General features: G+C 35.6%; 1 protein-coding gene across 4 annotated transcripts in view; it reads left to right on the top strand.

Moving 5' to 3' along the window:
- SGCG (sarcoglycan gamma) overlaps nt 1–17,447 on the top strand; it is a 104,761-nt gene that overhangs the window by 48,355 nt on the left and 38,959 nt on the right. For 2 of the 4 annotated variants that reach the window (XM_088069000.1, XM_014248786.2), the window contains one exon: nt 4,701–4,895. In XM_088069000.1, coding sequence (XP_087925126.1) covers nt 4,701–4,895 — 195 coding nt within the window. Of the gene's footprint in view, nt 1–4,697; nt 4,896–17,447 lie in introns of all 4 variants that reach the window. The other 2 variants (XM_005516264.3, XM_014248782.2) reach the window with 1 other exon arrangement.

Genomic DNA, 17,447 nt, shown 5'->3' with positions numbered 1-17,447 from the left:
ATTTGAAAAGGTTTTATTGAATGCTAAGCTTTTTGTCTCTTTGCTGAAAACATGAAATATTAATAATTATTAATATTAATTATTATTAATGTAATTACAGCTGGTTATTGGTGTTAACCAAGTAGTTCTGTATTTAGATTGTTTTCTAATTGTATGTTATTAACAGTTGCATTAAGACAACATGACGAAGTACTTGAGTGACACAGTTCTGAACTGTGTATAAAGGGGAATTTTATTTGCATGAAAATAACAGCCATTTATGAACAAAAACAATGAAAACACATTTTTAGTTGGAATATACTGAGATTACTTATTTTAATTGAATTAATATTCCGTCTTCAGTATTTCCTACAGATAAATTGTTCTTGAAAATAATACAAATAACATGCTTTCACTCAGGCTTGCTTTCATAAGCAGGTTAAAGGATAAGTATTCAAATTTTAAAAACATAGCTGTCTTAAGTGAATGTTAAGTGTAGAGCTGTCAGAATAGCTGTTTGAACTTGATGCCCAAACTAATCTCTGTCCAACACTAACATTAGTGATAGACAGTTTTTCAATGTCTTTCATTAATCAATATTAACATAAAAACCTCCTAGACCTCAGAATCACTCAAATGACAGAGACCAGTTTCTAAGCCTTGCATGGAAGAAGGTGCACCAGAGCTAGGGAAATGTTCTGTCATGGTTATATATTTTTGGTGGACAATTGTAAGTGTGAAGAACATACAGATCTTTCATGGGCAGCTCATATGTATTACTACAGGCATGAATTTCATGCCTTACATGCAACACACACAATGTCTGAACACATGGGAAATCTCATGAGGTCAAAAATCTGCAGTGTTACTGCTTATTCATGAGTTTGATCTGTCATTTAAAATCTGTGAAAATCTTTTGGCAGCTAATTAGCATTCAGTATCTTGTTTAAATCAGCAAAGAGACAAGAAGTAATTTGGTTTAAATGGATTCCAGTAAAATAGATTATGACAATTGGAAACTATTTCTAAATAACAAACTATTGTGACAGGGCTTGATCCCATGAATTATGGCCAAATCTACAAAAATCCATAAGAAATGTGCTGATTGTAGTGGCCCTTGAATAGGAACACCAAGAAATTCCGCTTCCAATTAAGTAGTTTATTTGTAGTAGTTTGTTTATTGTGGTACTGCTGACCTGATGCAAATAGGACATTTTCGTGGACCATATGAAAGACGTAAGAATTTTCATTCTGAAATTCAATTGCCATTTAATCTGCACTGTAGGTTGCCAGTATTTCTTAACTCTTGGTCACTGTATGCTGCTTCCTTGTAAAATAACACAAAGATAACATTTACCAGAGTCATTGTGCATTCTGCAGGTTTCTTGCTTCTCCAACTAAATTGTGTACATCCAAGTGTCTAAGTCCCCACTTCTTTCTTGGTGCCTGTTTAGAATGCTCCTACACAACTAGTTTCATGGTTATTCCACTTACAAATCCCATTTCTCATTGTAGTACAAAGTACCTGTTGTTCTTCTTCCATGAGTCTTTCTTGAATCTTGGCAGACTTCACAAAACAACTATGAGGTCTGCCTATCTAAGGCTTTCCTTTCAGCCTACCTTTCTAAAACATCCCAGACTTATAAAAAGATTTCCCTCTGATCTCTCCGGACAGTTCTGAGATTGTTTTCCTATGTGATTTCAGCTTGTACAGAACATGTAAGTCAGTAGTGTGGAAGGTTGATTCTCTCAAAAGAAGCAGTCCAACAGTATCAGTTCTGAAAGGATTTCTGTTGTAATTATGTAATAGTAGGGCACTAATTCTCCTAAAAATAATGAAATATTATGTTAGGGAGAAAATCCTTCTCAAAGCATTCAGTTGTCTAGGCCGACACTGCCTATTTACTATGACCAAAGCAATTTTTGTCAGTATTAATAATGCTCAGTAACAACAGAACTGTTTTCTGTCAGGAAAAAATAATTCATGCAGGGAACAATGCTGTGCTGGGAGATGTCCCCTGTGGAATTTCTGAAGGGCTGAAAACAATCACAAAACTCATAGGCTTTTTGCTGAAATGCATAATGGATTTTGACCTCACCTCATTAAACAGCAGTACATAATACATTATTTATAAAACCCTCAACTCACAAAATAAACATTTTACAGCAGGGTAAAAATGGAACAGAGAAGAAGAGAAATCAGAAAATTCCTATCTTGTAAAATTACTGCTTTTGGAAATCATTCTGGTTGAAATGTCTACAACATATAGGTATACATGTATGGGAAAGTCATCCCAGGCTCTCTCTTTCTCTTGATGGAGAGAAGTTAAGCAGTTCATAGGATGTCTAAAATTCACATCTAACGTAAGTCAGATAAATAATTCCCAGCAGGGAGACCTATCTCCGTTAACCATGAAGGGAGTCCGGGTTGACTGGCTCACATATTCAGGGCTAAATTGTTCATATCTAACGTTGTGAGATGAATTCCGACCTCAGAGACCACTGTAATGAGGCTGTATAAGAGCATGAAGTTGTGACAATTAATTAACTCTTTGGCAAATGGTCTCTACAGCAAAATTTACATTGGAGGTGTAGGGAACAGAAACACGAGGAATAGGCAAAGCAGTCTGCCTCGTGAAGGGGGCGTATAAGAGATGCAAACAAATTTATATGTGAGTACTCGCCACACAGAAACCAGCAACCCCGACCGCTCACCTGTGTACAGCAGGACTAGAAGGGAGCCCTTTTCCCCCACCACCCCCTGCACATGGCACCAGGTTGTAGGATAACCTCAGAGTCCCAGCCATGCCGCTCCTGGCTGCTGGAAATATTAACCTGGCCAGAGCCAGGACATAGTTGTACTACTCATGAGCAGTTACTGCACAGCTTATTTCTCAGTTTGTCTCTTGTTGTTACCAGATAAGAGTTACTGTGTCTTATTCTGTAAGTTACGTGTGGAGAAGAAAATTGTGTGGAAGGGTAAAGGTTTGTCTAAGCATCTTATGGAACCCATTGTATGTATAAATGTCCCAATATCTCATGGCAGCACACAGTAACAGAGATTTCAGGTAAGGGGCAGCCTCTGTGTGAGTAGTAATGGTTTCCTATACAATAATTAGGTAGAAAACAGAAAAAAAATAGTATCAACTTTATGATACAGCATTCTGTAATCAGTACTATGTTCTTGAGTAATCTACAGAGCTAAAATACTTAATCCAATGTTTTTAAACATACATAGTTCATATGGTGAATATTAAGTAACATCCTGTAAATCTTGTAAGCATTTTGCACTAATGCTAAGCCAAGTTATTTAAGAATCTGTAATTCCTCAGTAACAAGTTGTTATACTATTTTCAGCAATGAAAGTATTTATATACATAAGTCTATGACCAACTGAGACTGATAGCAGAAAAAAAAATTATAATATTATACCATAATGTCTTTAAGCAAAGTTACATTATGAACTGCCAATTATTTGGTCTAATTTTTGAAAATATATAAACAAGAATTTTTTTTTTTTTTTTGTCGATTTGGCTAATGCATTCTGTTCAATTGTAAGCTGATATGGCATTCTCTGTCTTGCTAGGAAGCTACAGGAACAAAAGATGATATCTTTCTAAAGATGAGGGTTAGGACTGAGAGCCACAAGCGTGTTACAGACACAGGATGGCTCTGCAGGAAACTTGAACAGAGACAAGGATGTCATTTGATCATGTTTTGAAAGCTGTGTGAGCAGAGCATGGTGATCTCATTGATAGCAGGAAATTCCGAATTGAGAGTAGACCTTGTGTGAAACCTTTCTGAAGGCACTCTCATTGGAAGCATTATCTTATAGGAAAGTGGACCAGGTTTTGGATGTAAGATGCCTGTGGACATACCTGGCTCATGGGAAGGGCTTGAATTTATAATGCATAGTTTGTTTCTGACAGCTATGATTGGGTTGTAGGTTTTTTTTTTGCTCTGTCTCAGTGTAAATGAGACAAATATTGCCCACTATTCTTCTTGATAAGCAGCTTCAGCTGCTGAGTTTTCACTCTTTTGGCCAAAATTGTAAGCTTTAATAAATGGTTTGAATTGTTGGTGATCTCTGTGCTGCAAAACTGGAAGTTAGTGAATATTCTCATGTTTTGAGGAAGATTCCTTTGTAAGATGCCTTTAAATTCAAACAATGCTTCTTTGAAAACTTTAGTATAAAGATGTTTAAACCCAGTAGGCAATGTTTTTAATGTTGATATATCTTTAAATATGAATATCTGATAAATTGAGAAATCATTATTTCCTGTACAACATAAGGAATAATTTCATTTCTTTACATACATATTCTGAAGCTTAATATATATTGACATTCCAACTGATACACACTTGTGAGCTGTAGATTATGATACGATCCCATGAAATATTTTATGATGGGAGAATTAGAATATTATTACAAATGGGTAGAAAGTTTTGTCATTCTTTATAAGATGAAATAAATTTAAGCCTCCTGAAAAAAGCAGTTAATGCAGTTCATATATTAAAACATCACGTTGCATGTATCAAAAGCTGAGATGTAAGTTGAATGGGGCACAATGAAAATACTTTCCAGGTAAAATTTCATAAGAGTTTCTGGTTCCCAGCTATTAAAATTATATCTTCATATTTTCCTTGGAGTTTTATATAAATATTGTCACTTCAATTAAACAACTAAGCAGTTCCCTTTCTTTTTTTCTTTTACATAGCAGATGGTACGTGAACAATATACAACAACAACACCAGGCACGAGCCTAGAGAGGCCGAAGAATGAATATATCTACAAAATTGGAATTTATGGCTGGAGAAAGCGTTGTCTCTACCTATTTGTTCTCCTCCTGCTTATCATCCTAGTTGTGAATTTTTCTTTGACAATTTGGATTCTTAAAGTGATGTGGTTTTCCCCAGTAAGTGTCCTCTTTAATTTTCTATTCTTGTTTTCTCTTCCCTGCCTTACTACTTCACTTATTTTGTATGTACACCAGATTCTCTGTAGGTAATGGATGGTTCTTTCTTCTCAACTGTGATTTGTACTTTGTCTGAAAGTAGGTTAGAAAAATCTGTCTTTGAATGTACTTCCTCATATGTAATTTCTTTATTAGTAATAACTTTTGAAATACTGAGGTTGTTGATGCCTTAAATTGCAGTGAATTCTAACCATTCTATGAGAATGTATTTTACTGTTGTCTCATAGTCTCTTTTTAGTTGCTGTTTTATAAATGTGTTGGCTGTAATTTTATCTTATTCAGAATTCCTTAGTTAAAATATTGCTGACAGTTGCTGTGGTTTTTTAGCTTCTTTCTCCTATTTATCAGCATCTAAAATTTAACAATTTATTTGCCCAATTAATTACAGCTCGGAGGTAATTATCACTACTTCATGCTTGAGGCTAGCAGCTATATAATTCAGAAGTAAATTTAATAACTTTCCACTGTCATATATATTTTAATATTTATAATGTAATTTTGCATGCAGTGGATTAAAGGGTAAGTTTCAGAAGTCTGCAAGATATGGCTTTAGTCAGAATGCAATAAAATGCATCAGTGAATATTGAAGCTAAGCTAATTTGCTCCTAACATGAAGTTGTGATACACAGATGATTTGAATAGACTTGTTACAAGAAAAACAATAATAATAAATTTCTACAGCTCTTCCCTGGCTACTGAAGAAAGTTTCTGTTATCTATTATTATTACATCTCTGTCACTAAGTGAAGGCTATTTTTTCTTAATATAAATATTTCTACACTCACTAAAAAGAAAGTATGTTAATTTTAAGTCCTACTTACTAATACAATTCTTAGTGCTTGAATTCCTGTGAAGGGTCTTCCCCTACATGAATTCTTTACAGCACTGTTACTGTCATACAGATTACAGTGCAAAGCATCTTAGATCACATACAATTTTTCTCTTATGCAGCTCACATGGAAGATACGCTTTTAGTGCCTGCATGTCATAAGTCACAGAGAACATGAAAAACTTATAATTGTTTTCTATGTGGCTCAGGGTTCTATATTTAAGGAGTTTTAAAAAATATTTTGATTTGATTTTTACATATGAGCCTGGGTATTCTATGATACCAGTGAGGACTAAAAAAAAATAACATTAGGAAGTCTACTTATAGGAATGCCTATCTCCTGTGTGGAAGGCACCAAATGCCTTGATCTGCTGAGGGACAGTGCCCTTCTGCTTTTGCAGCAAGAGCAGTGGAGTAACAGCTCTAGCAGTGCAGGTTTACATCCTTTCACAGAGTGGGCTGTGAATGCCGTAAGTACAATGAATTTCCTAGTTCTGTGTTAAAGAATCTGTATGCCTGACACACATGCCCAATTGGATAGTGACTTAACAGTAATGCCTTCATTAATTTGGGAGAATTTTAGGGAAATATTGAAATTCAGATAAGTATCGACTGTAAATACATTTGTGCAAAGGGCACATGTATGTCACAATCCTCAGCAAAAGTACATGTGACATTGCTAAGAACAGAGAACTTTTTTACTGGGTGTTGTTTTAATGGACTACATCACTCAAGGCAAGAAGTAACTCTGAGGATACCAGAAATATCGCGCAGAGAATCTCAGAGAAGCACTGTTAGCCACCAAGTCTAAAAACAATGTAAAGTGCATATTCAAAGTCTGGAAGTATAATTGAAGCATCACACTCCTCTCCTGTGTCTAAGGAAACACCAATTGTGAAGAATTAGTGTAACAGTCATAAGAAATTTCCAATACTATCGTAAAACACTTTTCATGATGGAATTAAGCATTTATGTGTCCAAGTATTTTGTTACTCTTTCAAAAATGAGGTATCAATATAGTGTCAGAATTAGATTTTTATGATTTGTGAGTTCCAATCTTGGCAAATATTTGCTGTTTAGGAAATGAGTGGATTGTTGGTATATCACACTTACCCAATTAAGCATTCCCATGATTGGGAAGAGTTTAAAAGTAATAGTGAAATATTATCCTATGCAATAATCAGTTCTTTAGCAAATATTAATATGTCAACTGTGATAACATTTATATTTATTAATTGTACTCTAAGTATACTGTGTAGAGATTATAAGACTTATTCATAATAGATGTATTTTTAGCTAATACTTTAAAAATATTTGGTCCTAGTTTTAAAAAAATTCATTAAGATCACTCTTAAAAATATCACTCAACAATATTTAAATATTGATAGCTAATAAGATATTAACAGCTTTTTTTCTCTGTAAAATAATACAAGAAAGAAGTTGTATTTTCACTAAGGTTGATAAACATATTTAAAAATAAACATTGCAAACATTTTAAATTATATTTTTATAGTAGAATCCTGAAGAGAGTTTATGCTGAAGGAATACTTTAAAGATAACATGACTGCAGTGTATAGTTTCATTAGGAAAACAGTTTTTCAATAATAGGGATGTTGGTGCTTTAGTGATTGATTGACGTGGTTCTATAGCACAGCCCTTTCATAAGCCAACTCAGAGCTGACAGAATGGTTATTTAGACATCAAAGTTTCTTTTGTTGTACAAAAAGTGTTCTCTTTTTCTATAAAGCATTTTTGTCTCTTTCATTAAGTAATAACTTGCACTATACAAAAATCAATGCTATGTCTATTCAGAGATCCAGAGTAAAATAGTAATGAAATTATGAACAGAGCTTCAAGAAGCTCTTGCATCGAATTAATCCATGCACACATGTCCTGCCTTAACCCCCATAAAACTAGACAGGGTGATAAATACTAGCAAAGAAGCAAAGCTGATAAAGGGGGACATGAACCAGATACGCTGTAAGATGAAAAGATTTTGATCTCCTTGCAAGAATTCGGAATGATGAAAGACAAACTTTTCTAAGCTCTATTGTTTGAGAGGCCTTCAGCATCAAATGTAGATGACTAAATTGAACAGAATTTCATTGTTTCATATCATTTCATAAAAACTAGACTAAAAGAGAACAACCTGAACAGAGAATATATCCCTTTTCTCGTGCTGCCCCAATTAAAAAACATATGGGCATCTCCAAATTGTTCTCATTAATTCAAATATATCAGCTGTGTCTCATTCTTTTTTTTCCTTTCTCTCATGGAGTTCAGAAGGACAGGGTCTCAATTTTTTTTTGTGGAGATGAGCAAAGAAACCTGTGAATTCATTATATTCAGCTGTTTCAGGGAAGACATTCAAATAATTATGCCTTGAGCTTGGTGAATAAGGTGAAATGGAATAATTTAAGAACTAGCATTATTTTTGCACTGAAATCATCTTTAAAAAAAAAGGTTGGGTTTTTTTCCAACATATTCCTGGACAACATACCACATTTTGCATGTAATGGAAATTTCATATTCTGTTTTTAATACAATGAGACTTTCTGAGCACTAAAGGGGACTGCTAGTTTTAAGAGTTTAGAAAACTAAGAATCTTAAGGGATTTAGGGCTGGAAGGATGTCAGAAGACCTGTGGACAATTCTGAAGGATCCAGTAGGTCTGAAAGAGGGGAACTTCTATGTCTCTGGTATCTGCTGAAAGACAAGTGTGGCAGGATTGAAGCAGTGAAGATTTCCAGAGGGTGTCAGCAACAGCTTCTGAAGAGGACAATTAAAGGTGGCACCCAGCTGGATCTCACAGGATCCCATGTGAGCTAGATCTGAAGGGTAAAGTTACCCAGAAAAGCTTGATCAAGTTTATGGACTGTACCCTCCAAATGAAGGAATGATCAGTCCTGATACTCAGGAAGATAAACATCCTGGCTTAGCTAGGCAGGTTACTTGTGATAGAGCTTCAATGAAAAAGCAGTATAGAAGAGTTGGAAGCAGATACAGGCTACAAAGAAGAAATTTCAAAATGATGTCTGAGCCAGGAAACGTGTCAAGCTTTCTGTGTCAGGAATGCCAAAGCTCGGCTTCAGTTAAGAATTACAAAGAGCGAATGGCAACAAGATGGCGTGCATGCAGAGAGAACTGATTCTCTTGCAGCGTCATCTTCTGCAATGTTTGAAAGGTTTTGGAGACTGGAGAGATCCTTGATGACTGGGAGAGTGCAAGTGTTGCACTTGTCTTTAATAAAAGGGGCCATGGATTTACCAAGGGTCAATGATGCCTGACCAATCCGATTGCCATTTTATGATAAAATGTCTAGAATTATAGATGATGGGAGGAGACAAAATATCATTTACCTTGACTTCAGCAAGGCTTCTGACTCTCTCCCACAGTATTCCTGTAGCCTAGTTAGGATATTACAGCCATGAGGAGTGGACAAACAGGTAAGTATAAAAAGTAAACTGCCTGGGTAGTTGGGCTCAGAAGGTAGATACTAATGTGTTGTGATCTGCATGGAGGGCAGTAATAAGCATTGCAGTTGTCTTGTCCTGGGTGTTGTCCTTTTCCAAAACTTTATCAACAACTTGGGGGAGGTTACAGAATGCTTACTCACTAAATTAGCAGGTTTTACCAGTTTGGGGGTACCATTCAATACTTCCAAGGTTCAGGCTGGAGGTCACACTAGCTCTAGTCCAGGATTGCCATGCTAGGTCTCTAAAATTCAGGCATGAAAAATGCACCTGATCAGGTAATTACCATTTCTGATGCTCTAGCAAGTCTTTTTCAGAAACCCCTCAGTAATTCAGTTATTGTATTATTTAGGTTCTGCCACATTGTAACACAGGAATAGTTGTGTGACAAAGATTATTTCTAAATTTTTTTAGCCTCTGATGGAGAAACCAATGTTTTCCAAGGATTTTAGTGGATGCCTCAGCTATCATGATCTCCCGGAATAAGGAAGGAAATTGCGCCATTTTGATATAAGGACAGATAGTAATGCAACTACAGTGCTCGCCAGGATAACTAGTTGCCTTTCTTCGTTGTGGAGTTTCCTCTGACAAAAATTTTAAGCTCAGTGTAAGCGAAGTAGACAGGTCTTTATGGTTTTAGATGCACTATTAGTCAAACATAATTAAAATCTGTGCTCAAGTTCTCCTGCCATCCATACCAAACCTTACTGGCGCTTGAATCTAACAAGAAAGTCCTATACTAAGCCTTAGAATAACCCCCGGGTCACCTTATCATGGCAGGGAGTAGCTTGGTCTGTGGAGGGCCAAATCAAACAGTGTCCAGTCCAACGATGCATATCCTAAGCATGGTTCTTCCTAAGAACAGGGCAGATGTTTAGCCCGCTCTTGTGCCTGCACCTCAGCTGGACGTAGAAACAAAGGCGATGAGGACTGGGTGGGTTTCTCCACATTTAAGATAGATTGTGGGCTTTTGCTTTCTCTGTTATGCACATAACTTTCTGGCACTGGAACAAATGGGGTAGTTGCCACAGTTGTACAAAAACATACAGGGTTTTCTAGATACTGACAGATGTTTCCTTCCTTTGGCCTACTTTTAATTAGGGAGTACTCTACCCATGCAGCCTTTCCCAGAAACTGTTATCATAGGCATAGCACTCTTCTAAACTTCTGGGGTTCCCATTAAAAATGAATATAGGCAAAGTATTAAAAATTATTTTAAAATTATTTTTCAAAGTTTTCCGTAAGGCAGTAGTAATTTGTTGATGGTTCATCTAATATGACATGTTGAAAAACAAACTATATATAATCTTTATATATACATATTAGTTGGCTGGCAATGAATGGTCCTGCTCTAAATCTATAAGTACAATATGTATTTTGAAATTAAAAACTGATTTAAATATTTGTTTTAACAACTGTTTAAGCACTTGATAAACTCAGGCACTGAAGATGGAGGGAATTGTTTAAGGAAATACAGAAATATGAAACTAGGAATATAATGAACTAAGAAAGCAAAATTTTAACTGCAAATTAGTTAACACTTTATGACAGTGAGCCTTAATAGACTGTGTAATAGCACGCCTTATTAAATTGGAGACACTCAGTCATTTGGAACACTGAAAACCAGAGCAGACAGCGATGAAAATGTACAGTAAAGAACACTTACAGCAAGAGTTCTCCTCACTAAAGACATACATTAGTGAACTTGTACTGCCTTTCATGCATTTTGTGGTTAACAGTGGGTGCTCCATGGAATTAGTTGCAATTTGGGGAATGTTGCATTACCTTAATACTCAAATAAAATAAATTATTGAATTTTTCACAAATTCTCATCCAAATTTTCATGTCAGAACACAAACATTCCATACTTTATATTCTGAATAATCCTAAACAGCTGTATTTTGCAACTTTCCTAGTAAGTTAAATACAGTTTGCCTCCCATCAGACTACAGTCATTCCCATTGTCTCTATCAGACAAATATTTAAATATTTTATGCAAAGAGTAATAATTGAATAGAAAGATATTGAGCTACTTAGTGCAGAAGGCTGTTGCCAAAGAGAGACTTTTCAGTAGTGATACGTATTTTAATTTAAATATATTTTTTAAGTATTTGATTATTCTGAACTATATCATTAATCAAATCATGTGTATGTAAAAGGATGTAAAGGAACACTTGTTCTAAGTCTACTGTTGGAATAATTTATAATATTAACAAAGAGCTACAGTGAGATTAGTGTGTACGTGCAAGTTTAAGAACTAGATTTAAGAAAACCCTTTTGACAACTTTTACAAATCAAAGGGAAATATTTAATTCCATTTCTTTACCTGAGTTTCATAATTTCAAGTGTTAATATAATAAAATTAATTACCCAGCTTATAAAAACCTAATTCCTGAATAAATTTATGTAGCAGTGGGAATTGCAGTCTATTTCTTCATAGTCTGTTTTTCTAACATAGGAGATGTAATGCCAGATGTAATGGTATTTTTTAATATCTGTGCAGCATAGAACCAAATCCGGAATTTGGTCCTTGCTGAACAAGGAAATGAAGCTAAAACTGAATATGTTTTGAGAATATATTCTTTCCTCTTGAGTAACACCTGTTTTAATTAATACTTTTAGTAAGGAAGTTTGTTATTCTGTATATCAGAACAAAGATTAGAGAGGACCTGAAAATACCTTGAAAGTATGCGTCTTAAATATGGATCCTATTTTATGAAAGAAATGTTGTAAAAATAAGCAAACATTAGTGGTTTGATAATTTGCATAATTCATAGCTGTTTTCTTACAAATCTATTGATTTGTAAGTGGCCATCTACTTTTCTAAATCTCTAGATTTTATCTAAGCACTTTTCAGTGTTGTCTGCGAGTGGTGTTTTGGTCTGTATCCAGCCCTAAGCCAGGTGAGACTAACTTCTGTACCGGGAGTGTTTGCTGTTGCCAAGGGCTCTGATTTGACCAATGTCTTTGACTGAAATGACTCCACTGTCATCTAAACAGATGAGTCAGATAACCTCTGTCTGAGCCCAGCAAACAAGAGTCCTTGCAACTGAAAATGAGATGAGGCATCAGTAATGTTATACCGAGCACGTACTTAGCTCCAAAATTGATATTGTAAGTCAAACAGAGAGTTTCATCAGATTCATTACCAATCCTGTTTTGCTGATTGCTCTTTAACAATCTCTACCCACAGCCCTATTATCTCAATGAAACAGTACACTCTTGTTTGCAAGGCAAGTTCTCTAAATAGTAATTGCTGCAAGAAGTACTGCAGTGCAAGCTGGATCTATAAAGCCATTAATTGAACTAGCTTTGAGGCACAACAAGTGATGTCTTGGCCTGAACTTGCCAAGGTCTTTCCTTGATCTGGCCTAGGAGGAGGATGTAAGGATCCTACAAGAAAGAAAAGGATTTAACTGAGTGGAAATGCTGTAGGACACTGGACCCGGATGGTCTGTGCGGGTGCTACCTTGGAGATAATCGGCATGAGGTCTGAGGGTGATGATAATAAAGAGGGACAGGCACAATCGTGTGACCCAAAAAATAACTTTAACAAGAAAACAACAAACATAAGCCAGACACGATCAGGAGATGCATACAAAAGGGTGCAGGGTATTACAGTAATTTACAGATCCTAGGTTAGGGGTGGAGTTAAAGGGAAAGGAACCAATAAAAACTTGGGATTAGGTGTATGTAAAATAATGCAGCAAAATTTACCCAATAATAACAAAGAAACCCTAGAACTTTCTAGCACAGTTAACATACAACTTATCAGGGGGCATTGTGGGTAATACTTCTTACAACTAGAAGGGTTTTTCCCATGGCCTTCCATCAAGATTTTTATCAACCCCAACCAAATGTTGTGTCCTTTCTGCTCTGAAGTTTATATCATTACCAGTTTCATTCAGCCACTACAGCGTGTATGGACTTCTAATATATGGAAAGGTTGAATGTTCAGGGAATAGATACTGCAAATCAAACATGCTTTTAACTCCTGAGCTACCTGATTTGAATTGAATGTGTGTTAAAACTAATGTTGGAGTCAACTTTTGAGAATTTTTTTGGTGTAACCATGGTAACATTAGCTGTTACAGAGACCAGAAGTTCAGTTTCTCTTATTCAGAGGAATCTGAGGACTGCATTTGAATCTAATGCTGAGAAGGTGCAGAAACAGTGATGATGTGATATGATATGACATATGATATGGAGAATGGTTGGCCAAATCTAGTGAGCCAATGTTTATCAGTTTCACTGTGGATAGGAAAATAAATGCTAGAAATGCTCATTTTTAAACTGAATTAGTGTTTCCCATGCCTCATGCCCTCATGCTCATTTCTAAGGGCCACATGCCTACAGCAGCAGACCTACATTGTCATATTCCTGGGATATAAATCCCAAATAAATTACCTGAAGCTTTTTTGCTTCCTTATGCCATAGGCAGCAGGAGGCTCAGCTACCAGAGAGCAACTCACCATGTGTGCAAGTGCCCTAGAGCTCTTGTTTTCTGCTTGTTTACCACTCCTAGAAGTCTGGAGTCTGTGTTTAGAGTCTAAGAGAATGATAACATATCCAAGATGGTCCTGCCATCCAAGTGTTACACCACACAGTGCATCTTACCTATGATTCTGCAGTGGTGGCTACTCAATTTCAGCTGGTTTGGAGTATCCCTATGTAGATAATTCACTGAAAAGCTGGATGTCAAATGTCTTTTAGACTGGGACTTCTCAATCAAAGTCTTTTGATGAGCTTTTATGAGTATTCAGAGATTGAATTTTTTTGGTAGAAGGCTTTGTCTTTGTTTCTCCAAGCACTTATCTGCTTGGAAGCATTTTCAAATTATGAAAAAATGCTTCTACTGCAGTTGAAGACATCCTGTTGCTGCAGTTAGAGTAAGTCAAGCAATTCTGAAATGAAAACTGGTCACACCTTTGTGAACACTAATGCTAAGTTGCATCTATGGTGCATAAGAGTTTGGCAGCTGCCAGCAGTTTCCGCACTAGTCAATTCCTTGCAGCAATAAAACCTGATTGCTGTCTACAGAGATGCTAGTTCATCCTTCCCTGCTGTACAGATGTGTCCCTGCCTTGCTGAGGGCTTTAAGTAATTACAAAATGTGAATCTCAGCTATACCTGTATGTACAACAGCGTGTTACAGCTCAGGTCCAGCAAACTTGAGCAGTGACAGTCACCAGCATCAGGATAACCAGGATCCAGACTTGGCATACATCTCCTGTGTTTAACGAAGCACTTCTTTTTCCCAACCCTAAGCAACAGCTTGTTGCACAACTGCATCAAAGTCCACATCTAACTGATATTGAGTCCCTTTCCTCAAGTCAGTAGAAGTATTTTTATTCAATTATTTGAATAGGAACAGAATCAAATCCTTGAAACAGAAAGCATGAAGTTTGTTCATCACTGAGGAAGCCACAATACTCAGTAAATTGCAACTGGTAATGTAAGCAGAGTGGTTGTTGAGAGAACATTATGTCTAACAATTATGCTCTGCCTTTTCCTGGAATGTAGCGTTGGATCTCAGTGCAGTGGGGTGGTTGTTTAGTCTAAATTCCTCTCTTTTATATTCCATGTAACTTTAATTTCCCAGTTATAAAAGGGGCATAATAGAATTCCTCTATCTCACTGTACTGCATAACTCTGTCCTTTTACAATCTTAAGAAGCTCAAATATCGTGTTACTAATGTTTGCAGTCACAAAGGTAATAGAAGTGAGGATCATTATATAAAATCCACATTTTTATTGTTTGCATGCATGTTACAAAGTTTATGTTTTTCCTCACTGCTAGTTACTTATGCACATAGCCCAAATCTAAATTTCCCTGGGTTTGCACTTCCAAGTGGTCAGTGAGAATGGGTAATGAGGCTGTTAGGTAAATATGTGAGAATGTGAGCTTTGTGTCAATCCTTAAATTAAATATCTGATGAAGAAAATATGGCATACTGGAGGACATACTTATACAAAGTATGAGGGATATGACTGAATTTACTGAAAGAAAAGGAACTTTCAAATAAGTTGAAAGTGCTGAGTTTTATCATGTGGCATACTATTCTTTAGGTCAAAGACATTTCTTTGTCTATATAGCATTTTTAACAGTAATCATTGCTGGGAAACCTGAATCCATTAGAATGAGTGTGCTGAGTAAATTGCATCATTTTCGTCCCATAATTTTTTTTTTTTGTCTACTAAAAATTTTTTCCTGTCAAAGCCAGGACAGAAATTGTCACCTAGGAGTTTGTTAATATTCTCCAGTTTGCTTCAGAGCAAGATTAATTGCTAGTACTTCCTCTGCCTTCTTAAATTCAGATTTGTCAATGTCATTTTTTTTGTACTTATTCTCCAATGTACTACTTACTTAGGTCTTTATATTCCATAAAAATATGCAAACTCTGTTTAAACCTCATAGCTAATATAAACTACTTTCACCTGATGGGAAAAGGTATGAGCCCAGAGTTAATTATCAGACCCTAAATTTGGTTAATAAAAGAGGAGATACTTGTTGGTGGTATTTCTTTATAATATCTTGATATTTCACATCAGACTTCTCAAAAGTGTTTGTCTTAAAACCTATGTGTCTTTATAATGTTAGAGTGTTGCAATTTAGAAAAAACTGCCCATGGTCTGCACTAGAAAAATATATTTCTAAATCAGTCAGTGCTGGCTAGGAATTGTCATTTTTAAAGCTTGTCATAGGTATTATTTTAGTTCTGCCTTATGGGGTGTATCAGTATATACTGGGTACTTTTTAAAACTTTGCACTGGTCTAGAATTTGGAAACCATATCTGTTTTCACTGAGAAAAATCAGTATGTTATATATTTCAAAACAGTAAAATATTTGACCCTGAAAAACAGATTCCATAAATAGCTGCTCTAAAAGCCTCTTTCCTGAAGCAAATCTTGCTAAGAAAGAATCGTGGTTGTACTCTCCAGTGGAGTGAATGAACATTTCTTACCTTATGAAATTTAAGCAAAACTTGTTTCTGTCTTTGTCTCCTTTCAAGCCTGCTAAAAAAAATAGCTATAATTTTTCATTGAAGGCTGGTTTGATATGTTACTTAGCATTACATATATACATATATAATCTGATTAGTCAGAACATATATTTGAAAGCAATTGCCATCTCTTCAATCGCAACTTTTATCAGTGGCAAGCATAATTCATTAGATGAACAGTTTATTGGTGTATAAATCAGTGGTAATGTATCTCATCCGCTTACGTGGAGAACTACCTGAAAACTGGAGTTTGGAGTGGAAATACTTTTTAGGGTTTACTGTTTTTTATTTAGCCCTTCCATCTGCTCCTTGTAATTTGCAGCAGTTGTCTTGAAATATTTTTACGTGGCCAAACTGGAAGGCTTCATTTTCCTTCCTTTTTTTTTTTTTTTTTATTCTTGGCAAGTTTTCTGTCACTCTTTATGTCAGGGAAAGGGGTGAATCCTTTACAAATTAGCTAAATACCTGTGAAAGACCTTGCAGCTGAAGCCTGAAAACCCTGATGCACTTACTGGAGTAATTCCTCACTCATTTTTCACATTATCAGTTCTATGATAATGATGAAAAGAAATAAAAAAAAAGAAAGAAAGGAGATATCAGCTGGAAAGAATAACAGTGCTGAAAGCAGGAGGGAATGATGAAGAAAAGAGCTGAAAAATGAGAAGCAGGTAATAGAGAAAAAAGTGCATGATAATGAGATATAGAGCCTTGACCTACAGTTAAAGGAGAGAAAACCTAAACCAATGAATTAAAACTTAATTAAAAAGAAGTAATTGCTGAAAGTGAAAGCAAATAAAAATCCCTCTTTGCCTGTTCTGTAGGCTTACATTATTGATTGAATAAACCCTGAGATGTTAACGTAAGGTTTTTTATGTCTGTACTCAAATGTAAAAGTTTATTGTTCATTACATTTTTGGAAGGCAAGTACAAAAGTTGTTTCAGCACAGTCAATACAAATACATTTCTTTTCAGTTTAATAACTATGAAACTGTATTCCACTCCACGCCCTCCCTCCCCCCAAAAAAGCAAAAAACAATCACCTAGTTTAATAACTTCATGAAACCCGCAATTTCTCACAGAAAATTACTCCTGGAAAAAAAAAAATAAGGAATTCTCAAAATTTTATGTGCATTACTATTTGTATATTTATCAGTAGACTTGAGGCAGGCAGCTCTGAAAATGTTTA

The sequence above is a fragment of the Pseudopodoces humilis genome, chromosome 2 (assembly GCF_049639895.1).
Source record: "Pseudopodoces humilis isolate 2021_Gansu_Grassland_sample_001 chromosome 2, ASM4963989v1, whole genome shotgun sequence".
In the NCBI taxonomy this organism is placed as follows: domain Eukaryota; kingdom Metazoa; phylum Chordata; class Aves; order Passeriformes; family Paridae; genus Pseudopodoces; species Pseudopodoces humilis.
This window is presented reverse-complemented; position numbering and strand designations above follow the sequence as displayed.